Raw genomic sequence first — 25,394 nt, forward strand, 5'->3', positions numbered from 1 at the left:
GGTTATTTATGAATTTTAGGGTTTTAAATTTTTTAAATTTCGGCCATCTTTGTAATATGCTTGGTTTTAAGTTTCTGTTTTAATGTGTATATTGTGGGTTTTATTATCTGGCTGTACACCGCCCTGAGTCCTTTGGGAGAAGGGCGGTATAAAAATCTAATAAAATAAATAAATAATAAATAAATATAGATATAGATATATAGATATAGATATAGATATAGATATAGATATAGATATAGATATAGATATAGATATAGATATAGATATAGAGAGATAGAGATAGAGATAGAGATAGAGATAGAGATAGAGATAGAGATAGAGATATAGGGACGCGGTGGCTCAGTGGCTAGGACGTTGAGCTTGTCGATTGAAAGGTCGGCAGCTCAGCGGTTCGAATCCTTAGTGCTGCCGTGTAACGGGGTGAGCTCCCGTTACTTGTCCCAGCTTCTGCCAACCGAGCAGTTTCGAAAGCACGTAAAAATGCAAGTAGAAAAATAGGGACCACCTTTGGTGGGAAGGTAATAGCATTCCGTGTGCCTTTGGCGTTGAGTCATGCCGGCCACATGACCACGGAGACGTCTTCGGACAGCACTGGCTCTTCGGCTTTGAAACAGAGATGAGCACCGACCCCTAGAGTTGGCAACGACTAGCACGTATGTGCGAGGGGAACCTTTACCTTTTATAGATATAGATATGTATATGTGTGTATATATATAATTATATATAGAATTAGTAAGTACTAGCCATTGATGTAACAACCAAGTAATCATCAGAACCCAAAGTCAAAGTTTCAATTTTTTCTGCCTGTTTTGAGTACAGTGTCTAGAAGCCGTCCCCAACTAGAGGCAGAAGCAGATACATTCTTTTCCTTAATTAAAACAGTTAATTTTGCCCTCTCCGCCAGCTCCATCACTTTTTCCATCCATTCTTCTGCTGCGGGAATTGACGTACACAATTTGCGCATAAAAAAAATTCTGGCTGCAATCAGCATACATAATAAGAAAGATCCATTTCCCCCCCCCCCCAAGATTTTTATCCAGCAGTCCTAGCAGGAAAACCTCTGGTTTCAGTTGTACGTTTGTTTTGAAGATCTTCTGAATTAGAGGCTGAATCTGGGGGCAACGTTTCTTGGCTTTAGCACAAGTCAACCACATAGGATAAACAACAACAACAAAAAAACCTTCTTTATTATTATATTTCTACATGGGCTGGTTGTGATTTATGGGAGAGTCATTGTGGGGGACATGAAGGTCTTGGCCCTGATTCCAAGTCAATTGGTCAGTCCAACCCTGGGATGGGGGGTTCTTGGAGAGAGGAGGTCTGTCTTTGACTCTTGGGACAAAGGCAGGATGGAAATATTACACATATAGCAGGGACTGGGGGTGGTTTTCATAATGAGAGAAAGAGACAAAGAAAAAGAATGTGAAAAAGAGAGAGAGAACAAGAAAGAGGGAAGAGAGAAGGAGAAAGAAGGAGAGCCAGAGAACGAGAGAGCAAAAGAGTGACAGAGAGATGTTGTTTTATCTATGACAATTGTTTGTGTATACTGTTGTGACAAAAAGAAATAAAAAAAAAAGATTGAATGAGAGAGGGAGTGGATGAGAAAGAATGGGAACAAATGAGAAACAGAGTGGAGAGAGAACATGGAGGAGAGAGAGAGAGAATAAAAGAGAACAGGTAGAAAGAGAGAGAAAGAAGGAGAAAAAGAGAGAAAGAAAAAGAATGAAAGAGAATGAGAACATGAGAGAATGAAAGAGAGAGGACAGCGAGAAAGAGAGAAAGAATGAGAATCAGAGAAAGATAGAAAGAGAAGGAGAGAGAAGGAGACACAGGAGAGAGAGAATAGGAAAGCGAGAGAATAAGAGGGAGAGAGAAACAGAGAAAGAGAAAGATTGAGAGAGAAAGAATGAGAGAGAATGAGAGATGGATGGATGGACAGACGGATGAACGAACTAGGGAGCTCAATTTGATCAGCCAGAGTCCAAGAGAAACGTGTGCTGAGCAGGGAGGATCAGGGACCAGCCCAGCATATCCCCAACTGCCCCTCCTTCAGCTGTTGCCGGAAGGGGGGGGAAAAAGGCTAATTTTTGGATTCAGGGTTTGGCAGCTCCGAGCCAGAAACTCTTTTCAATTAGCTGCAGATCATATCCAGAGGATCCCAGGCTCTGTCCGTGCTGAGAAGCAGATCCTCGGGAAAGGACGAGATGAGAGCCGTCGGGACTCGGTGTCCAGGTGTCTGTTGTACGTGCGTCTTCTCAGCCGAGCGTCAGAAATCTGGTCCGCCCCCATGGCTGGATAATAGCCCCCACTGGAACAATTAAGTGGCCCCAGATGTTTAATAGCTGCTCCATTAAGGCGGACGGAAGGCAGAGGCAGAATTACAGGCTGCATGTGAATGGCATTGCCTGTTCCCTCGGTGGCTCATTGCATCCATCCAAGTCAATCCATCCATCCGTCCGAATAGAGCTGGAAGGGACCTTGGAGGTCTTCTAGTCCAACCCTCAGCTCAAGCAGGAGACTCTATACCAGGGGTAGTCAACCTTTTTATACCTACTGCCCACTTTTGTATCTTTGTTAGTAGTAAAATTTTCTAACCTCCCACCGGTTCCATCGTCGTCTGCGCACACCTCTCGCGCATCGTGGATTGGGTTGGGGGGGCGCCGGCTACCAGCTTTTCTTGTCTGTTACAGCTGGATGGTGTGGGGGGGAGATGCGCGAGATATTCGGGGACGAGGCTCTTTGGTTTGCGGTCGCACTATAGCGCCATTTAGTTTCACTTACGTAACGTGAACTAAATTTACGCGCAGGCGATACAATTAGTATATTTTCAGAAATTTAAATTGTCACAGGGAATTTTATGAAAACCCAATGAAAATGTTTTTAAATAATGCTATGAAAATTTTTTAAAAAGTCAATTAAATTAAAAAAAAGGAAAATGCTTCAGTATCAGACAAAACCCCTATCGCCCACCATAAAAGCTGGAACGCCCATTAGTGGGCGGTAGGGACCAGGTTGACTACCACTGGTCTATACCATTTCAGACCCATGACTGCTGAGTCTTTTCTTAAAAACCTTCAGTGATGGAGCACCTACAACTTCTGGTGGCAAGCTGTTCCACTGGTTAATTCTCCTTAATTCCAGGTTGCTTCTCTCCTTGATTTCCATCCGTTGCTTCTTTCCTGCCCTCAGATGCCTTGGAGAATAGCTGGACTCCCCCTTCTTTGGGGCAGCCCCTCAAATATTGGAAGACTTCTAGCATGCCACCCTGGTCCTTCTTTTCACTAGACTAGCAAAACCCAATTTCCTGCAATGTTTTAGTTAAAGAACCGACCAGCCACAAAAGGCTGCAGAAGAAGCCACAACGAGCCTGGATCACAGCTACTAGTCTTCCTCTCCTCTTGCGTAGGAGCTGGTGAGGATGTGCCATCGGTGCCAACCTGGGGAGGGGAAGGGCCAAGGAGGAGGGGAAGGGGAGACGGTGAGCCGAAAGTCATCCGGCCTTTGATATCTGGCGCATTAATTGAACATCGTGTGCTAATCACTCTGCACAGGTGCCAAGTGCTTCCCGCTGGCTGGCACATTTGTTCAATCGGCTGCAGTTGTGGTTCACCCAGCCGCATCCTGTGAGTTGCCATCTGTGGCAAAGGCGAGAGACCTTGTGAGACAGGGGGCTGAAGCACGGCAAAGATGTTCGTATTGTACATTTAGTGGTAGAACAGTTTGTAACTCAGGGTTCAACAGTGGGGCGCCTGGTGCTCTTTGAGCATGGCGGTTTTCTTGCAGACGTTTCATGACCCAAACAGGTAACAGCATCAGTGTTAGAATGGAGTGGGATTCGTGGAGAAGAGGAGGAGATGAAGAAGAAGAGCACAATGATTGTAGGGTTCTTGGTGCTCTCTGAGCCTGGTTGTTTTCTTGCAGACATTTCATGACCCAACTAGGTAACATCATCAATGCTAGAAAGGAAGGAGGTGTGTGGAGAGGAGGAATCTAGTAACCGGAACTCTAGAATTCTGGTTTCCTTTCCCTTGATTGCAATCAAGAGCACGCCATAGGAGGCTGCCTCCTTTGTCTTGGATTTTGAGGAGGTTTTAGCATTTCATTACAGCGATGCTTGGATTCATGAAGCTCTTGACCTCGGAGACGATTGGCTGCAGAGAAATTGGTTGCTGTTCATCTCACCTTCACAGAATGACCAGCGTTGGAAGGGACCTTAGAGGTCTTCTAGTCCAACCCCCTGCTCAGGCAGGAGACCCTATACCCATGATGGCAAAACTATGGCATGCGTGCCACAGGTGGCACACGGAGCCATATCAGTGGGAACACGAGCGTTGCCCTAGCTCAGCTCAGACGTGCATTTGCGCATCAGCCAGCTGATTTTCGGGCCTTCTGGGCCCACCAAAAGTCAGAAAACAGGCCATTTCCGGCCTCTGGAGGGCCTCAGGGGGGAGTGAAGCCATTTTCGCCCTCCCCAGGCTCCTAGAAAGGCTCTGGAGCCTGAGGAGAGCAAAAAACAGGCTTACGGGGCCCACTGTGCTATCACATGCCAGAAGCGGAGGGAGCGCAGAAGGTCGCGTGTTCATGCATGGGGGAGGGCAGGGCGCATTGAATTATGGGCGTGGGCATGCATGTTCGCGACCCTCCCGTGCTCCCCCCACTTTTGGCACACGACGGCAAAAAGGTTCGCCATCCCTGCCCTCTACCGTTTCAGACAAGCGGTTGTCCAGTCTTTTCTTAAAAACCTCCAGTGATGAAGCACCCACAACCTCTGGAGGCAAGTCGTTCCACTGGTTAATTGTTCCCACTGTCAGGAAGTTTCTCCTTCGTTCTAGGTTGCTTCTCTCCTTCCATTGCTTCTTGTCCTGCCTTCTTTGGACTATAGCTTGACCTCCTGTTCTCTATCACAGCCCCTGAGGTATTGGAAGACTTGCTATCATGTCACCCCCGGTCCTTCTTTTCATTAAACTAGACATGCCCAGTTCCTGCAACCGTTGCTTGTATGTTTTAGCCTCCAGTCCCATCATCCCCTTTCACATTCTAGAAACTTTGCTTCCCAGTTGCTTAGTGGTGGAACTGTGCCCAAAAGTACCCCTTGGCTCTGGAGGAGACCCTTCTATTCTCACCCCCCCAGCAGCTCATCTCTCATTCAACAAGGGGGGTCTTCGGGGTGAAGCAAGATGTACTCTAGAGACACCCCAAAAATCCATTCGCACCGCCCCAGAAGATACGGTTGGGTCATGTCAGATCCCGAAGATAGGGGTTGGTTCCTCCAGGATCTCCGGAAACATTGTAGAAGATATGCAGAAGATATGCAGAAGTTGCGAATGCTCCAACACTGGAAATTTTTAAGAAAATGTTGGATAATCCTTTGTCTGAAATGGTGTAGGGTTTCCTGCCTGGGCAGGGGGTTGGACTAGAAAGCCTCCAAGGTCCCTTCCAACTCTGATATTATTATTATAGTTGAAGTCCCCCTCATCTTCAAGTTGCCATGATTGGGAATCACTGATGTAGTCAATATTTTAAATTTGGTTTGAGATGCAAGTCTGTGCGTAGAGACCTATTTACACAGAACAGTGTGGAGTGAATATTTCAAAATTTAAATAACGTTCGCTTTTGAAATCTGTAACTGGAACCTCCCCGGCCGGCAGGGCCTGTTGTTTTGAAGGTCCCTTCTAACTCTGCTGTTGTTTTTGTTATTGTTGTTGTTGTTATTATTATTATTATTATTTATACAAAATTTCGTATCACAGATCACTAGTCGAACACTTCCCAAGCGTTTAGGACTGTGTGATGTATCGGCGAATTATGCAAGCAGATCCCAGTAATTAAAGTATTATTATTTTATTTACACAAAATGACAGTATACACAGCATCAGCATCATCATTATTATTATTTTATTTACACAAAATGACAGTATATACAGCAAATGAGATAACTATGCTGGACTTCATATCACAGATCACTAGTCGAACACTTCCCAAGCGTTTAGGACTGCGTGATGTATCGGCGAATTATGCGAGCAGATCCCAGTAAGGTGGCCTTCTGCAGCTGACCAATGGTGATCTTGTCAGCGCCAATCGTTTTTAAGTGCTTGCCTAGGCCTTTAGGCACAGCCCCCAGTGTGCTGAGTACCAGTGGAACCACCTGCCCTGGTTTATGCCAGAGTCTCTGCAATTCGATTCTCAAATCTTGATATCTGGTGATGATGATGAGGATGATGATATTTGGGGAAGCCTTTGGGGAAGGGAAATGGTTATAGTTATGCGGACAGGAGGGAATGTTGGCTGTGGGAATTCACAGGAAATGTTGGAAGGATCTGCTTGTTCAGACGTTGGGATTTGCTGAGCAGGATGTCATTTCCTCAACTCAGGCTTCCTCCTACGTTGAACATCTTCTGGTCTCCACTGAGGACCCAGTTCAGTCCCGTTTCAGTTCTTCAGCTGCAGCCCGGGCTCCCACAGGGGCCACACGCACGGCCCTGCACATCAGCCCTGCAGGAACCATCCGGGCAGAAATGGGACCCAGATGTGGCAAAGTCCATGGCTGGGTGGCCCAGGCCCTGCAAGGAGGAGGGGCTGAGCAAGAGGCGATTGGGGTGCTGAGGAAAGGGCCAACATTCGCCTCAGGCGGGCAGAGTCCTTGCCATTCTTCGGCTGCCCTTTGGATCATGCCCACCCAAGCTGAAAAGGTGGGGGGGTGGGGGAGGAAGGAAGGAATCAGAATCGAGCTGGAAGGGGCCTTGGAGGTCTTCTAGTCCAGCCCCCTGCTCAAGCAGGAGATTCTATACCCTTTTAGGCAAGTGACTGTGGAAGGAAGGAAGGAAGGAAGGAAGGAAGGAAGGAAGGAAGGAAGGAAGGAAGGAAGGAAGGAAGGAGGGAAGAAGGAAGGAGGGAGGAAGGAACGGAGGAAGGAGGGAGGAAGGAAGGAAGGAAGAAGGAAGGAAGGAAGGAAGGAGGGAGGGAGGAAGGAAGGAAGGAGGGAGAAAGGAAGGAAGGATGGAAGGAAGGAAGAAGGAAGGAAAGAAGGAGGGAGGGAGGATGGAAGGAAGGAAGAAGGAAGGAAGGAGGGAGGGAGGAAGGAAGAAGGAAGGAGGGAGGGAGGAAGGAAGGAAGGAAGGGTACTTAGTGCTCTGGAAGGAAGGAAGGAAGGAAGGAAGGAGGGAGGGAGGGAGGGAGGAGGAGGAAGGAAGGAAGGAAGAAGGAAGGAAGGAAGGAAGGAAGGAAGGAAGGAAGGAAGGAGGAGGAGGGAGGGAGGAAGGAAGGAGGAGAAAGGAAGGAAGGATGGAAGGATGGAAGGAAGGAAGAAGGAAGGAAAGAAGGAGGGAGGGAGGATGGAAGGAAGGAAGAAGGAAGGAAGGAGGGAGGGAGGAAGGAAGAAGGAAGGAGGGAGGGAGAGAGGAAGTAAGGAAGGAAGGAAGGGTACTTAGTGCTCTGGAAGGAAGGAAGGAAGGAAGGAAGGAAGGAAGGAAGGAAGGAAGAGTACTTAGTGCTCTCTGGCTGTTTTGAAATCATGTCTTCTTGAAATTGTTGTTGAAAAAGCACCCAGCAATCCGATTTTTTTTTCTTTTCTTCTGCACTGACCTTCTGCAGAAAGAAAACCACTGAGGAGGCCTGGCTGGTGGGTGGGGGAAACAATGCAAAGGGTTACAGGCAGAGATGAGACCAACGCAGCTCAGCTGTCCCCAGTGTCAGTGATGCAGGCAGGTGAATTTACTCACCTGGTGCATTCACCAAAGAAGAGACACCCGTTTCAGCCTTCAAGAGCTCTGCCACCAAGCTGAGCCCCTTTTCCTTCTGGGAAAGCCGGCGAGAGCAAGACCCATCCACTCATTGTATGGTAGCCTGTGGCTGGAACTCATCCATCCTTTGCTGGAACAGAGAGTTTTCTCACCTGGCATCTTGGCGCTGCCAGGTTTTGCCTTCCCTCTGCGTTTCTGGCCGTGCAGGTGAGAAATCCGAGGCACATGGAGAAGAGCTCTCTGGAATGGAACCATTTCAACAGGGAAAAAAAAAAAGAAAAAAGAAATTAGAGATTTCCTTTATGTCTCTGCATATCCTCTCCACTCACGTGGCATCAAATTATATGCTCTGGTAATCAAGAGTAGCACGTTCTATGAATAGGCTGCCCTCCAGGGTACGTGGCAGAAATGAAAGAGAGGATGGCAAAAGAGGAGAATAACAGCCCTCTCTCAGCTATGGCAGAGTCCAGTTTCCAGCTTTTGAATTGTGAAAACTGATCCTTGGTATGGGTTGGGAATAAGGGAGGGAGAGAAGGAAGGAAGGGAGGAGGGAGGGAAGGAAGGAAAGGAAGGAAGGAGGGAGGGAGGGAGGAGTGTGGAGAAATGCAGGAAGTAACAAATGCAATTCAGTAGAAGGAAGGCTGCTTAGTTTCCAGCAATCAATCAGAATAGAGCTAGAAGGGGGCGAGGTTTGCTTCCTATTTGTATGCAAGTGGCTTGCCCTAGAAAGCAAACTCCACACTCTTCTAGCACTGATGATGTTACCCAGTTATATACTGACCATCAATTGTGTTGTAAATGTTGTACCTTGATGAACGTATCTTTTCTTTACGTACACTGAGAGCATATGCACCAAGACAAATTCCTTGTGTGTCCAATCACACTTGGCCAATAAAAATTCTATTCTATTCTATTCTATTCAGTTGGGTCATGAAATGACTGCAAGAAAACAGCCAAGCCCAGAGAGCACCAAGGACCCCCACAGTCTTCCTCCTCCTCCTCCTCCTCCTCCTCCTCCTCCTCCTCCTCCTCCTCCTCCTCCTCCTCCTCCTCCTCCTCCTCCTCCTCCTCCTCCTCCCAAGCCCTTCTTCCTTCTAGCATTGATGTTACCCAGTTACTTCACAAAACATTTGCACCAAGGAAACCCATAGTTCTCCTCCTCTCCCTCCTTCTCCTCCTCCTCTCCCTTCTAGATGTAGTACATCATCAAGGCTAGAACAGGGTGGGATTTACTATTTATAAAGGCGAATCTACATGTCAGTTACCGGGACCTGAAGTTTTGTCTTCCGAGCTTTCAGACTTTACTATTTATATGCAAGTGGCTTGCCCTAGAGAGCAAAGCCCCCCCTCCCTTCTAGCACTGATGAGGTTATCTAGTTGGGTCATGAAATGTCTGCAAGAAAACAGCCAAGCTCAGAGAGCACCAAAGACCCCACAGTTCCCCTCCTCCTCCTCTTCCTCTCCTCTCCTCCTCCTCCTCCTTTCCAGAAACCCCCCTCCCTTCTAGCAATGATGAGGTTACCTAGTTGGGTCATGAAACGTCGGCAAGAAAACCACCCAGCTCAGGGAGCACCAAGGACCGTACAGTTCAACCTTGAGCTACAAATATTCTCTTCTGGGGCTGTTGCAGCTTTCATCTGATACGTGACCTTGATTTGCTTTGCGCATGAAACTTAGTTGTTTTAAATTTGTTATTTGTATTTTGTGTTTTAAATATGGCTGTAAACCGCCCTGAGTCCTTCGGGAGAAGGGCGGTATAGAAATTAAATTATAAATAAATAAATAAATAGGTGGAACTTCACTGTGGCCCCACCTTGACGTTGGGAACATGCCCTATAGACCACCTGTCTTTGTGCGTTTCTGCCCGATTCCTAAAGGAGCACAGCAGCCCCACTCTCCTAGCAGAACCACGGAAGTCGAACTCGTTTCTGGAGAAGAAATTGGGGTCAGGTGGCGTATGAAACAGGCCCGCACGCTCCCTCCAGCCTCTGCGTCGAAGGGGGTGCTGCAGGTCACCCTTTTCCCGTTGCCACAAACCAAGATTAGCCTAGCTTGGCCTGGCTTGCTGCCACTGCAGCGAAGATCATGGACATAACCAACCTGGTTAGCCATGGAGGAGCTCCTGACCGACACGTCCTGGAAGAGCAGGCCGCTCGTTTCAGGAGGGGCAGAGGGGGCTCAGACCTCGCCACGGCCACGGAGGGCTCGTGAGTCACCGCAGGCGACAAACAAAGCGCTGTTGTCTCAACGGTCATGTGTAGGTCATGTGCGGTTTTGTGAGCGTTGCAATTTGGAGCACAACACCAGCAATCCTTTGGCTCCGGCTCAGCTTTCTGCTGCCCGTTTGTTCAAAACAGAAGGAAGCAAAACTCGTGTTTAAAAATAAGTCTTTCTGCTTTTGGAGGGCAGATAAAGACCCCTTTGCCGTAAAACTGGATGGTTGCGGCGGGTGTGGGGGGCTGATGTCTCCATTCTTCACCCAGGTGGAAGAGAGATTCAAAATAACAGAACGACAGAGTTGGAAGGGACCTTGGAGGTCTTCTAGTCTGACCCCTCCTCAGGCAGGAGACCCTATGGCGAACCTTTGGGGCACCAAGTGCCCAAACTGGAACTTGTGTGGATGTGCACGTGCTGGAGCGCCAGAAACCCAGAGACCAGCTGGCTGGTGGGCTAAAAACGGCCTGAAAACGACCCGAAAACAGCCCTGAAAAATGACCTGGTTTTCCAGGCTGTTTTCCAGCGCTCCGGTGCCCACAAAGACCAGCGTGCTGGAAACCAGAAGAGCAGACTGGCAACAACGCACATGCCCACCGAGAGGGCTCTGTGTGCCACCTCTGGCATGTGTGCTGTAAGTTCACCATCACAGTCCTGGACCCAGTGGTGGGATTCAGCCGGTTCGCACCACTTCGGGAGAACCGGTGGTTAACTTTCTGAGCAGTTTGGTGAAATGGTCGTTGGAAGAAATCATGAGGGCAGAGAACCGGTTGTTAAATTATTTGAATCCCACCCCTGCCTAGACCATTCCAGACAAATGACTGTCTAATCTCTTTTTTAAAACTTCAAGTGATGGAGCACCCACAGGTTCTGGGGGCAACTTATGTCCCACTGGTTAACTGTCCTCACTCTTAGAAAATTTCTCCTTAATTGCAGGTTGCTTCTCTCCTCGATTAGTTTCCATCCATCCGGGTGGGTGATTCGTGCGGGTGAACAAGCCCTCCTGATGTGGAGCCTCCATGGAACAGCTGCCCCACATGATATGGGTTCTGGGGGGTGGGGGGCAGATAGGAATGAAAGATTGGGGAAGCTGGGCTGGTTTTAGCCTTTATTGTGGTTTGCGATGGTGGCGAATATCTGCAGCTCAGGTCAGGGATGAAATCTGAACCTGTTTACTACCGGTTCACTGGCTGCACATGCCTGGTGGCCACCAAACACGCACACCACACACCAAATGCAAAGTGCATGCACATGCACAAGGCACGCCAAAAGGAGGCATGGGGTAAGTAGAACAGCGTGTGTGTGTGTGTGTGATCAGCTGTGGTGAACAATCTTTTTTTTACTTTTAAAAGCATTTTTTACAACCAATTCGGCCAAATAGGTTGTAAAAAATGCTTTCCCTGAGTCCCTAGGGAGATAGGGCGGTATACAAATATGATAAATAAATAAAATAAATTTTAAAAGTAAAAAAAAAGGCTCTGATGATCGTGTGGCTCAGCTGTGATCGTCGGAGCCTTTTTTTAATCTTTTAAAAGCATTTTTTACAACCTATTCCTACCATTCGGGTGGGAAAAGCGAGCGAGCCGGAAAAAAGCGGGCAAGCGGGCGATTGGGTGGGCATGGGCGGGGGAGGGGGGCAGGGATTTTTGCTACTGGTTCTCCAAACCACCCGCCGCCATTACTACTAAATTGGCCGATCCGGTCTGAACCAGGAGTATTTCACCCCTGGCTCAGGTGGAGGATGAAGGTGGAGGTTGGTTCTCCGAGCTTGTGGGTTGGTTTCCGAACCTTTCATTACCAGGCTAGGTAACATCTTCAGCGGAGTTTAGATAACATGAGTGTCGATTTTCTTCTGCTGTAAGGGCTTTGTGTCGTCAGTAGGTCTTGTGACGGAGAGGTCACGTCAGGTGAAGGTCATTGGCAGTTGAAGTGATGGTGGGGGGGGAACTGTGTGGGTTGGTTGTGGTTCGGTGCCGTCTCTGGTTGGCTGTGTAGTTGATTTGGGTGCTGAGGGGCTCGTAGGCTGGTTATCGGTGCGTGTGTCTGTGGCTGGGGTGGCTTGTGGAGGCTTCGATGAACTCACGAGCATGGCTGGTGGTAGCGTGGCCGATGATTTTTGTGTTTTCAAACAGGCTGGCTAGGTGGCTCAGTGGCTAAGATGCTGAGCGTGTCGATCAGAAAGGTCTGCAATTTGGCAGTTCAAATCCCTAGTATAGGTCTCCTGCGTGAGCAGGGGGTTGGACTAGATGACCTCGAAGGTCCCTTCCAACTCTGTTGCTGTTACTGGTGCTGTTTGGTGTCAGTGTGAGTAGAAATGAAGGGTTTGGGATCGTGGCATTTGACTGCCAGCCGCTGTTTGTGGATCCTGGTTTTTTAATTGATGTGCGGTTTACCCCACGTAGATCGGGTTGCAATCGTTACAGTGAATTTCGTAAATTACATTGATTCTTTCACCCTTCTGTCCTGGATAATTCCTGGTAGAGTGTGGCTGTGGCTGTTGTTATTGTTAGATGTGTGGCTGTTGTTATTTCTAGAGGTTGGAGAATTCTGGCTGTCATTTCTTGTGTGTCCTTCTTTATTGCGGTTTCACCGATTGTGTCAACTTAGCCCAATTCATCACTCTGCAGTCCTGCACAAACTGATCCATGGAGTCAATTCCCTAACCAGTGAACCACGTTGAACACAGTCCTGTCGTCCTGGTTGTGGTGCCTCCTCTTCATCCCCCTCCTTCGACCAACACACACACACACACACACACACACACACACACACACACGCTCTGTGATGCCAGCGTTACACAATCGTCCCTTGTTGTCTTTGCAAACAGAACGAGTCGGTGACAACTTTGTGTTTGTCTCGTTGCAGGAGAAAAAGGGCCAAGAGATCCAGAAAGGGCCCGAAGTGGAGATCTCAAAACTGGACAAACTCCTGAATTTGGTGAGAGAACCGGCACCCAAAACGAGCAAGTGAGCCACATCCAACCTGCCCCCTCTTCCTCCTGGCAGGGAAGCACCGGAGTCCAAGCGTGAGAACGCTTCGTCCGGGACAGCGGCCAGGGGTCGGCAGCTGCGCCAAAGCGGCTTCGGGAAAGACATTTCCAACACAAAGAGTTTTTTTGTTCAAAGGTTTTGCATGCAGAAAAATAAAAGTGGAGATTTGACACCATCCAGCTGCACAAATGTCCTCCTTTCCTGGAGGCCCAATTCTGCACAAAGAGCTAGTTTGCACGGGCACCAATCCCTGTGCTTTGCCAACCCTTCCCTCCCTCCCTCGGTTCGGGATCTTGGCAAAATGGAGATCTGAAAACTCGGAGAGATTTCTCTCTTTCTCACGCTCTCAGGCTTCAAGCGATCAGCCTCTCTCTCTTCAATGCTAAAAAAATTTCCTTGGAATCAAATGTCAATTTGAATCAATTCTTCATAATCCAGGTCATGGTTGTCTCAAAGGTGCTTTTTCCAAAAAGCAGCTGGACTTTCCTGTTTATTATTTTTTTCCCTTGAAAACGTTCGCTTCTCATCCAAGAAGCTACTTCAGAACTTCAGTCAGAACCGAAGAAGCTTCAGCTTTTGAATTTTGAAAACTGACCCTTGGTATGGGTTGGGAAGAAGGGAGGGAGGGAGGGAGGGAGAAAGGAGAAGGAGGAGGAGGAAGAGATGAAGAAGAATGGAAGATAGGAGGATGAAAGGAAGAAAGAAGAAAGAAAGAAAGGGAGGGAGGGAGGGAGGGAGAAAGGAGGAGGAGGAGGAGGAAGAGATGAAGAAGAATGGAAGATAGGAGGATGAAAGGAAGAAAGAAGAAAGGGAGGGAGGGAGGGAAGGAGGGAGGGAGGAAAGAAAGAAAGAAAGAAAGAAAGAAAGAAAGAAAGAAAGAAAGAAAGAAAGAAAGAAAGAAAGAAAGAAAGCCATCCATCCCTGGCTTAATTCCATCTAAGCTTTGAGGGGAATCGTCCGGAGTCCTGTGAAAGAGAAGAAGAAAGGAAGGAGGAAAGGGCGTGGAAAAATGCAGGAAGTAAGGAATGCAGCTCAGTGGAAGGAAGGCTTCTTAGTTCCCAGCAATCAGTCAGAATAGAACTGGAAGGGACCTTGGAGGTCTTCTAGTCCAACCCAGGACTTCAGTCAAAAGCAAAGAAGCGAAACGTTTTCAAGGGAAAAACACAACACCCCAAGAAAGTCCAGTTGCCTTTTGGAAGAAAAGCTCCTGTGGGGCGAAAGGACTCTTTGGTGGCCAGCTCCATGTTGCTCTGTTGGCCCTCATCCTGCTCTGTCCCAGATTTCTTTCGGGGTGAATTCCCCCCCCTTTTTTTCCTCTCTTTACCCCATAGCCTTTGTGACTTTCCCCCCACCTGGCCTAACTCAAGATGTGGGCAAAGGTACGACCTCTTGACTTCAATTCCCAGAATTCCCCAGCCAGCGTGGGGAATTCTGGGAGTTGAAGTCCACAGGTCATAAAATTGCAGCAGTTGCCTTCCCTGGCTTAACTCCGTCTATGATGACCCAGGGCACGACATGGAAGCAACACAACCGGGGAACAGGTCTAACTCCCCTTTATTGCTCCGACTGTGCCCCCCAAACACCCCCACATTTACTACAAGTCCTGGAGCAAAGCTCTCACACGCACCTTCAACAGCCTCTGGTATTGCAAGTAGTCCAGTAAGCAAGTTTAGCCACCCAGCAACCAGGAACCAGCAGTCCAATAAAGACAAGTTAGCCCAAACAGTAACCGGGGCCAGAAGTTCAGCGAAGCAGGCAAACCGGCCAAGCCCCACAAGACAGAGCACCGTAATCTCCAGACTTCGGCAGGTGCACACCAGGCTCCACAGATTCAACACTTGTTCCTGAGAAATGCCCCTCCCACCGGCACCTCCTTCCATCTCAGTCCCCAGGTGTGCCTTGTGAAGGGGGGCAGGGCACTCTCCTCCCTTGTAGCCGGCTCAGTCTGCGTTGTTCCCGCCTTCTCTCTTCTCTTCTGGCTCTAGGATGAGGAGGGGTTTGTCCCTGCTCTTCGCCTGAGCTCTCTCTCTCTTGCTCCTCCTCCTCTTCTGCAAGCCTTTCTGATCCTGAAAAGCCTTGCCCGGACTCACTCTGCTCTTCCCCAGTTTCCTCCAAGGCCAATGGAGTCGCCCTCTCGATCGCTGTCGGCTCCTGTTCCAGCTCATCTTCCCCTGCAGATTCAGACTCTGACGGGGGCCTGACACCATCTAAGCTTTGAGGGGAGTGCTGTGGGGATGCAACAGAGATCCCCTCCATTAAAGGATAACCAGATAGTTTGCTCCCTGCCCCATAGCTCCTCCCCATCAGCCCCCCACCCTCTGCAAAAGGGGTCTTGGCACAGGTGTGTCTTGTGGAGCTGAGCCCCAAAGTAAAAGCAGAAAGCAGAGCCGGTCCTTCGCTTTTGAAGAGACCCCCATAGACCCTCCCCTGCCCCAAGAGAGAGCTGGATGGGGGTTGCAACAGCCTTTATACACACATACACCGTGTGCGCGTGCCAGCCCTTGGCTTACGACCACAACCGAGCCCCAAATCTATGTTGCTAAGCAAGACAGTTCTTAAGTGAGTTTTGCCCCATTTTACGACCTTGCTGGCCACGTTTGTTAAGCGAACCACTGCCGTTGTAGTGACACGGTCATTAAGTGAACCTGGGCTTGGCAGAAGGTCACAAAAGGGGATCAGGTGACCCCGGGATGCTGCGACTGTCACAAATACAAGTCAGTTGCCAAGCGGCTGAATTTTGATCACGTGACCAAGGGGAATGCTGCGATGGTCATAAATGTGAAAAACGGTCATTAGTCGCTTTTCTCAGCGCCATCGTAGGTTTGAACGGTCATTAAATGAACTGTTGTAAGTCAAGGACTACCTGTACATCCTTAATATGCCAAGAAGCTGCAGGTCCCTTTAAAAAAAAAGCAAAACACCCCGGTTTTGAAAAATCCAGATTTATTTTATTTTGGAGCCTGGATCCAAGGCAGCTTGGAATATTTTCGAGTTAAGTCCTTTATTAGTCAGGAAAGTCCGTCTTGGACAAGGAAGCATAACCTCCAATTTGCACGAGGCGGGAAAAATGGCTGCTCTCTTTGCATCCAAGGCAGCCGCCAAGATCCCTGCCTGAGGGAGGCCCCTCCGTCCTCCACCGGAGGCATGCCCAGGATCCGAACGCGCATCCCAGGCCCTCCACAAGGCCCCCAATGAACATCAACAGAGCCAGCTGCTTCTAGATAAACAGAGAGCAAAACCCTCTTCTAGCCCTGATGCCATTCCCCAGCTGGGTCATGAAAGGTCTGCAAGAAAACAAATCGTGCTCTGAGAACACCCAGGACCCCACGGGCAGCTCCTTCTCCTGCCCTTTGGCCTGCTGAAGGGGTCTGTTTTGTGGCGCCCTCCGGCTGCTCCCTGCCAGATGGGAGGAGGGGGCAGTTGACAGAAGGGACCCTCCCCAGCCCTTCAGCCTCTTGCCCCGCTGGCTTCTCTCCGCTCCTGCACTCCCCTCCCATCTCTTCCCAAACTGTCCCATTGTCTGCTTCGAGGTAGACAGCCCTGGGCCCCAACTCAGCCTCCCCTGGAGAGGAAAAGAAACATGGTTGGGGTTGTGAATTAGCCCTGCCCTCCCTCCGGGGCCAACCCAGCGAGGTTTCTTCCCCAGGGCCCAGTCCTCTCCTCCCCCATCCCTGATGCATCTCCTGCGCCCAAGTTGTCCCGTTTCCCATCCTTGGACCGGTTCTGCTCTGCTCCGAACACTGGCTGCCTTCAGGCCTCTCTCTGCCAGCTGGGAGGAGAGCAGGAGAACCTCCCCAGGGCCTCCAGAACCACCAAAAGCCGGCATCAGAGGAAGGACTCCGAGCTGCTAGACTCCGTCCTGAGACGACCCATGGAGGGCCACCCACCATGGCTATGAATCCTTGAAGGCCAGCAGATCAGCTCCGGATGGCTTTTCCGCCCAGCTGGTCCTTTCCTCTGTTCCTGAGTCTCATCCCCATCACCCGCCTCCATGGCGCCGAGACCCTGCCGGTCCACAAGGCGAGGTGAAGGTGGCACCACCAAAGTTTTTTAGACTAGAGTCACAGAGTTGGAAGGGACCTTGTAGGTCATCTAGTCCAACCCCCTGCCCAAGCAGGAGATTCAACACCATTTCTGACCGATGGCAGTCCAGTCTCTTCTTGAAAGCTTCCAGGGATGAAGCTCCCACAACTTCTGAAGGCAACTTCTGTTCCATTGGTTGATTGTTCTCAGTGTCAGAAATTACGTTTCATTTCCAGGTTGAATCTCTCCTTGATCAGTTTCCATCCATTATTCCTTGTCTGGCCTTCAGGTGCTTTGGAAAATAGCTTGACCCCCTTCCTCCTCTCTGTTGGCAGCCCCTCAAATATTGGAAGATGCTATCCTGTCTCCCCTGGTCTTTCTCTTCCCTAGACTAGCCAGGCCCAGTTCCTGCAACCGTTCCTTGTATGTTTTATCCTCCAGTCCCCTAATCATCCTGGTTGCTCTTCTCTGCACTCTACAGTCTCAACATCTTTTTTTATAGTATGGTCACCAAAACTGGATGCAGTACTCTAGGTGTGGTCTTACTAAGGCTTTATAGAGTGGTATTAGGACCACCCTTGATCTTGATTGTATCCCTCTGTTAATGCAATTTAAGATTGTGTTGGCTTTTTTGGCGGCGGCTGCTGTACACTGCTGGCTCATATTTAACTGATTGTACCCTAAGACTCCAAGATCCCTCTCACAGTCACTGCTATTAAGCCTGGTTCCCCCCAGGCTATATGTGTCCTTTTGGTTTTTCTTGCCTAAGTGTAAGACTTTCCTTTTCTCTACCTTGAATTTCATTTTGTTAGGCAGGGTCCAGGGTTCAAGTCTGTCAAGATCCCTCTGGATCTTGAGCCTATCTTCTAGGGCGTTGGCTATTCCTGCCAGCTTAGTATCATCCGCAAATTTGGTGAGTTCCCTTCTATTCCCACAATCCTTGGTTGAGTCAAGGCTGCAGAAGGTACCTTTCCTCGTTGCCCCTCTCGTCCGACTCGGAAGGCGGACTCTGATCGGGGCAGGATGGGGTCCTGCAGGCCTTGCAAAGGATGAGTAGCAAGGCCAGGATGAGGAAGGCAATGACACAGTTGAAGACAATGGCGATCACGGCCCCAGTGGAGAGGCCCATGCTGGGTCCTTCCGAGCAGGTCCGGCGTCCCCGGTGTGCCCAGAAGGTAGAGGCCCCCTTGGTGGCTGGTCCTCTTCAGAGGCCAGGATGGTTGCCAACTTATCAAGCCATCCAGAATTACAGAATAAGAGTTGGAAGGGACCTTGGAGGTCTTCTAGTCCAATCCCGTGCTCCAGCAGGAGACCTTATGCCATTCCGGAACAAATGGCTGTCCAATACTCTTCTTAAAATCCTTCAAAGGATGGCCCGTTCTCCTGGGAACGTTGAGACGGCTCAGAGGACGAGCAGAGACAGAACAGGAGGATGGGCTACGGAGTCGTTCTTCTGCCCTCCTTCAGCCTCAGAGGTAGCTAGACTCACCTGTAAGAAAAGAAAGGCTGAATTCAGAAGGATTCCCCATCTAACCTGGTTAGCTCAGTGTTTCTCAAGGTTGGCCGCTTTAAGCGGTGTGGACTTCAAGTCCCAGAATTCCTCAGCCAGCTGGCTGGGGAATTCTGGTACTTGAAGTCCACACCGCTTAAAGCGGCCAACCTTGAGAAACACTGTATTAGATGCAGAAGTGATTCAAATCACATTGGCTTTGGATGTGTGACAGCATCCTCAGCTGGATAGGGCCGGTGAATGGCGCAGGCTGGTAAGGCCTGTTATTAAGAACAGCCTGTTATTAAGAACACAAAGCCGCAATTACTGCAGGTTCGAGCCCGGCCCAAGGTTGACTCAGCCTTCCATCCTTTATAAGGTAGGTAAAATGAGGACCCAGATTGTTGGGGGGGCAATAAGTTGACTTTGTAAAAATATACAAATAGAATGAGACTATTGCCTTATACACTGTAAGCCGCCCTGAGTCTTCGGAGAAGGGCGGGGTATAAATGTAAACAAAAAAAAAATATCAACTCCACCTATTCAATTTCAACCACTGGCTTTCCAGACCTGCCTTTGCGCTTTGCACATGTTCCTTGCTGCGTCACCCTGGGGCTCCAGTGCACAGCACAGGGCCCTGAAATCAAATTCATTTGGCCCCCTCCACCTGTACGCTGAATCTCAGACACTCCCAATGAGCAATCAGGAAACAATCAATATCAATATAAATCGTAAGGATACAGGCAACAAAGTTACAGTCATACAGTCATAATTGGAAGGAGATGGATGATGGGAACGATGAGAAGATTAATAGTAGTGCAGATTTAGTAAATAGTTTGACAGTGTTGAGGGAATTATTTGTTTAGCAGAGTGATGGCCTTCGGGGAAAAACTGTTCTTGTGTCTAGTTGTTCTGGTGTGCAGGGCTCTATAGCGTCATTTTGAGGGTAGGAGTTGAAACAGTTTATGTCCAGGATGCGAGGGATCTGCAAATATTTTCGTCGTATGTTTTATCCACCAGCCCCCTAATCATCTTTGTTGCTTTTCTCTCCCCTCTTTCCAGAGTCTCAATTTTTTTTTTTATTTAGCGGCAATGGAACTTGGATGCAATATTCCAAGTGTGCTTTTACCACGAGGATCCAGATTGTGGAGGGCACTAGCCTGATATTGTAAGCCACCCAGAGAGCACGGCAAAGCACTATGGGGCAGTGTATAATTGCTATTGTAAAGTGGTATTAACGTTTCTCCTCCTCTTGATTCTATCCCTCTGTTAGTGCAGTTTAGGATTGTGTAAGAAATGAGGGCAGATGCCACTAATCCGTGCGGTTTGTGTTTTTTAGGGAGGGCGAGAGCAGTTCCTGCCAAGGGCCTCTGCCACGTGACCCCCAGGGGCCCATCTCAGCTCTGCCAGGCCCTCCAAATACTTGTCAACACAGATCATCACCCTGGAAACCTCAGTGGGGCCATTCAAAAGCCTGCTTCACAACGCAGCCTTTGTGCCAGTAACCAAGAGGGTTGCACAACACGAGGCCCTCCCTTCTAACACACCCACACCCACACATTCCTCCTTTAATCCACAGCCCCATGGAGTCTCAATCTTGGCCACTTGGAAGTTGTGTGGACTTCCAGAATTCCCCAGCCAGCCAGAAAGGGACTGCCTCAAAATCACCCAGAAGGCTGTCATGCCCAAGGCAGGACTAGAACTCACCGTCTCCTGGTGATTGGCTCAAAGTCACCCAGATGGCTTTCATGCTTAAGGTAGGTCTAGAACTCACCATCTCCTACTGATTGGCTCAAAGTCACCCAGCAGGCTTGCATAACTAAGGTGTTATGCACCAAGACAAATTCCTTGTGTGTCCAATCAAACTTGGCCAATAAAAAATTCTATTACTAGAATTTACCATCACCTAGTGATTGGCCAAAGTCACACAGGTGGCTTTTATGCCTAAGGCAGGACTAGAACTCACCGTCTCCTGGTGATTGGCCCAAAGTCATCCAGGTGGCTTTCACACCCAAGGCAAGATTAGAATTTAGAGTCTCCTGGCTTTTAACCCGGTGCCTTCACCACTAGACCAAACTGTCTTCTGCATCACTGCCAGATGTGAAGGCAGCAGGAATCAAACTGGGATGGAGGAGGCAGACAAGCCAGAAGAAGCTCACCTCCCAAGGAAAGTGCGCCAGGATCTAACCCTAAGGGCCACAGCCCTGAGAACATGCCCTGCGTGGGCAGATTCGCCTCGGCTCTGTCGGGAAGAGCTCCTCACAAATACAAAATAATTAAATAAATATACAAGGCACTTTAAAAAAAAAAAGGTGTATTAAAAAGACACAAGGAATTTTTAGAATTAAAACAAAGTTTAAAACCAGGGAAGAGCCGCTCATCAGGTAGTCGGGTGGGCAAAGGCGGCAACTATCCGGCCCCCAAGAATCTTTTTAGCCTGGATCGCCCGATACGTCAGTACCGAATCCTGAGACTCTCAAGCAGAGAGCTGGACCGGTCTGGAGTCAATGGTATTTTTCCTCTCGGGATGCCTTGGCTCCGAATTCAAATCCAGACACCAGAGGGGGCAGGAGATGGCTCAATGCCCTTACGGAGTCATGGGTTCCGTGGCACTTTGAACTTACAAACATTCTTTTAATGACCATCCAAAGTTTCAATGCCACTGGGGGGAAAAAAGATTTAGGGTTTCACACTTACGACCGTTGCCGCAACCCAAGTCACATGATCAAAATCCAGACACTTGGAAACTGGGCTGTTGCCCAGGCCCCAGGTTTTATGAAGGCCATTGGTGACCTTCCCAGCCATCTTCGGACAAGCAGAGTCAATAGGTAGAGCTGGATTCGTTTAATGACCGCATGATTCACTGAACAACTGCAATGATTTGCTTAACAACCCCGGCAAAAATGGTGTAAAGTTGGCCACAACTCTCTTAGCCACCTTGCTTAGCAAAGCTTTGCTGGGAGTCGAAGTCCACAGAAAATGAAATTTAATCTGGAGATAAGCAAAGTTTTACACCTGGGTGGGAAAAGCCAAAGGTACAAAGTACAGATGAGGCGAAACCTGGCTCAAAATCAGTGACTTTGAGAGGGACCTTGGAGTCCGACTGGACGATTCCTTAAACACGAGCCAGCCGTGGGCGGCAGCAGCCAAAAAAGCAAATGCAATCCTGGGTTGTCTAAACAGACGCACAGAATCAAAATCACGTGAAGTATTAATACCGCTTTGTAAAGCCTTAGTAGGGCCACACCTGGAATGCTGCATCCAGTTTGGTCACCACATGACAAAAAAGAGGTTGAGACTATGGAAAAAGTTCAGAGAAGAGCGGCTAAGAGGATCAAAGGCCTGGAGACTAAAACATACGAAGAACGACTGCAGGATTTGGGTTTGGCTAGTCTGGAGAAAAGAAGAATTAGGGGTGACATGATAGCAGTCTTCCAATATTTGAGGGGCTGCCCCAAAGAAGAACGGGTCAAATTATTCTCCAAAGCACCTGAGGGCAGGACAAGAAACAATGGATGGAAACTAACCAAAGAGAGAAGCAACCTGGAATTAAGGAGAAACTTCCTGACAGTGAGGACAATGAACCAGTGGAACAGCTTGCCACCAGAAGTTATGGGTGCCCCATCACTGGAGGTTTTCAAGAAAAGCCTGGACAGACACTTGTCTGAAACGGTATAAGGTTTCCTGCTCCAGCAGGGGGTTGGACTAGAAGACCTCCAAAGTCTCTTCCAACTCTCTTATTCTCCAGAGACCACTGAATTGCAAAGGCCACAAATAAATATATGTTTTAATTTGGTGGCTTATGGTGGCCTTTTGATACTTGCCTTTATTCAGGGGTGGGTTCGCAATGGGAGTGCGCGAATGCGCAGAAGCTTCTGCACATGTGCAGATCACCCATGATGACGTTGAGGCGGATGGGCGGAGCCTCCCGCTGGTTTTTCTACCAGTTCTATAGGACTGGATCGAACTGGGAGCAACCCACCACGGCCTTTATTGCCTGCATAAGCCACCGAGAGATGCTGGATGGCACAGGATGGGAAACCAATGAAAAAAAACCCACATTTTTACATGGTCTTGGGGCTAAGAATTGCTATTTTTCAAGTGCACGGACCATTGCAAAGCTGAGCGGGCAGCGGGATCAATGGTTTCCTGCATCGGAAATCGTGGTTAAATAAATGCATTCTTCTCAACCTCACTACCTCCCACAACTTGGGACAACAACTCTGAAGTTTATTTCCAGGGCAAATGCTCTCCTAACCTTGAGCATCAATAGATCTCAGATCTAATCTTGCAACAAGGATTGTTGGTTTGATTCCTGGCCCACCCCAACACAGAAAACCCCCGCAAAGTCAGGGGGGGGGGTTTCTTTCACTGTTTGTGACACTGAATGGCAGATAAGTTCCAGCCTGCATTTAGTCTTCAACGTATGACCACAATGGAGCCCAAAATCTGTTGTTAAGTGAGCTTTGTTCCATTTTACGACTTTTCTTGCCACGGTCGTTAAGCGAATTGCCGCCGTTGTTAAGCTAGTCACACGGTCGTTAAACGAATCAGGTTTCCCCAGGGGCTTTGCTGGTCAGAAAGTCACAAAAGGGGATCGCGTGACTCCGGGGACACTGCAACCGTCCTGAGTACATGCCAGTTGCCGAGTGTCTGAATTTTGAATTTTGATCGCGTGACCAGAGGGAGACTGCAACGGTCGTAGGTGTGGAAATGGTCGTAAGTCGCTTTTTTGTGATAACTGGTCAGTGAACGAATGGACTATCTGTATTTCCAGGAAAAGTAGACGACTTTCGACTAAGCTGCCCCTGCAGGAGATCTCACAAAGACACACACACACACACAAAGGCAAACACACGAGTGACACTTGTGGCATCCCTGAAGGATCTTTCAGCCCCTCCCCATCACAAGACAACCCTGTGGGGTCCATTTGGGTGCTAGTGTGGGGGGGGGGAGGAAATAAGGGGAGGGGGCGTCCGGTTGCTCCCCTTCTTCAGGCTGCCATCTGTAACTTTAAAGAAAGAAAAAGGAAGGGGGGAAATCTAGAAGGGTTGCTTGTGGACTAGCGACTTGAAGAAAAGCCTGAAGCCTCAAAAGGTCCTTTTGCCCTCTTTGCAGTACCTGCAAGTCTTGCCAAGGACTCCTTCTGGGGTGCAATATGGGGCAGAACTCCCAAAAAGTTTCTGGGGCAAGCAGGCCCCTTGGCTCAGGGGTCAGAAGGGCTGTGGCCGCCCCTCCCCCCCACAGACACACACACACACACACACAGAGTCCCCACTTCCTTCTCCCAGCCTCGGAGAGGCCAGCGAGGGATGGGAGACCACGAGGAAATCCCAGCTGGAAGCATCCCGCAAGAAGGGTCCCCGAGGAAACAATCCGGGTCGCGGGGGTGGGTGGGTGGATCTTGGGGCAAAGAGGAACCCTCCCTCCCTCCTTTTCTTTCTGTAGCTGAGAAACTTGGCACAACTTTGAGCCTCGACTCGCCTGCAGGCGGGGCAGCCCGAGATCCATCAGTCGTGCCCCGCCAGGGCATTGGGGGGTGGGTGGGTGGGTGGGGGCGGCACCAGGATCCTCTCAGAGCCGCGACTGCAGGCCAGCCCCCTTCCCGCCGAGCCTTCCCAGCCCCTAACCCCCCTTCCCTCTCTCCCCCCCTCCGGGGCAGGGGCAGGGGCCGAGCGAGCCTCCAGCAGCAGGCGCAGTCTACCTCCGAGGCTCCCCCGGGAAAGAGCGCCTCTTCGCACCTGGGCAAGTGGGGGTTTTCCGGCCGAGAAAGGGCCCGATCCTCCTCCCCGCGCCCTCTGCACTGGCTCAGAGGCACGCTCGCCACTCCCCGCCTACTTACGGGAACCGCCGGTCCGGGAAGCCGCCGCCGCCGCCGCCTCGCCTGGCTGGGCCGGGTCGGGAGGGGGGGCGGGCGCCGCCGCTGGTCCCCGCCCCTGCCTGCCATTGGCTGCCACGGGCACGGGGAGCGCTGATTGGCCGGGCGCGCCGGCGCCCCCCCCTCTCTCCGCACGTGAGCCGCCGCTGGTCGTGTGAACGCGCCCGCGAAGCCGCCCCGCGCAGGGGATGCCAGTGCGGCCGAGGCTTCCCACCCGGCCCGGCCAGAGACGGAGCGGGGGTGGGGGCTGGAGCAGGGGAGCCGGCTTTGCAGGGCCGGGTGCTCTCGAGCATGTGCAGAGGGTTGGAGGAGCCCGGAGGGGGAGGGAGGAGCAGAAAGAGAAGGTGGATGGGAGAGAAAGGAGGAAGAAGAGGAGGAGGAGGAGGAGAACGACCTTTGGGGTCCTTGGTGCTCTCTTGAGCTTGGTGGTTTCCTGGCAGACGTTTCATGACCCAACTAGGTTATAGCATCAGGGCTTGAAGGGAGGGGGTCTGCAGAGAGGAGGAGGAGGAAGAGGAGCAGGAGGATGGGGGAGAGAAGAGGAGGAGGAGACTGTGAGGTCCTTGGTGCTCTCTGAGCTTGGTGGTTTTCTTGCAGACGTTTCATGATCCAACTAGGGAACGTCATCGGTGCTAGAAGGGACGGGGGTTGTGGGGAGGAGGAGGAGGAAGGATGGGGTCTCTGGGGCTCTTGACTCATCTGTCAGCCAGGGAACATGGGTCTCCTCTCTGGAGGCATGCAACAAGGCCACTCAGCCCTGGGGGTCCCCCTCTAGTGAAGCCCCCTCGGAGCCTGCTCAGGGTGGCCATCTTAACTTTTTTGACCCCTGGAGGCGGAGGTGGGCATCCCAAAATAGCCTTGGGACAAGGGAAAGGTTGGCTGGAGGAGGAGGAGGAGGAGGAGGAGGCCCTGGGTGGGTAGAACAAGCCAGTTCCCTGCGCTCTGGAAGAGGCTAACCCGGTTACGGAACTAAATAACTTTTCTCGCTTTGCATCAGAACTTGAACCCGGGACTCCCCAGAGGGCTGCAGGCTCACTCGGCAACAGGCTGAGCCTTGACAA

General features: G+C 50.0%; 1 protein-coding gene and 1 long non-coding RNA gene across 2 annotated transcripts in view; one reads left to right on the plus strand and one right to left on the minus strand.

The window, feature by feature from the left end:
* DNAI1 (dynein axonemal intermediate chain 1) overlaps positions 1 to 13,128 on the plus strand; it is a 185,016-nt gene extending 171,888 nt beyond the window's left edge. The window contains exon 20 of the mRNA XM_058171975.1: positions 12,819 to 13,128. Coding sequence (XP_058027958.1) covers positions 12,819 to 12,923 — 105 coding nt within the window. The 3' untranslated portion in view covers positions 12,924 to 13,128. The remainder of the gene's footprint in view (positions 1 to 12,818) is intronic.
* A 5,018-nt stretch (positions 13,129 to 18,146) lies between these two features.
* On the minus strand, positions 18,147 to 24,374 carry LOC131193079 (uncharacterized). Its single transcript, XR_009153840.1, has 2 exons — positions 24,298 to 24,374; positions 18,147 to 18,455 (listed from the first exon to the last, which is right to left on the minus strand). It is a non-coding gene; the product is annotated as an uncharacterized LOC131193079 (long non-coding RNA).
* Between the last annotated feature and the right edge of the window lie 1,020 nt (positions 24,375 to 25,394).

The sequence above is a fragment of the Ahaetulla prasina genome, chromosome 2 (assembly GCF_028640845.1).
Source record: "Ahaetulla prasina isolate Xishuangbanna chromosome 2, ASM2864084v1, whole genome shotgun sequence".
Classification (NCBI taxonomy): Eukaryota; Metazoa; Chordata; class Lepidosauria; order Squamata; family Colubridae; genus Ahaetulla; species Ahaetulla prasina.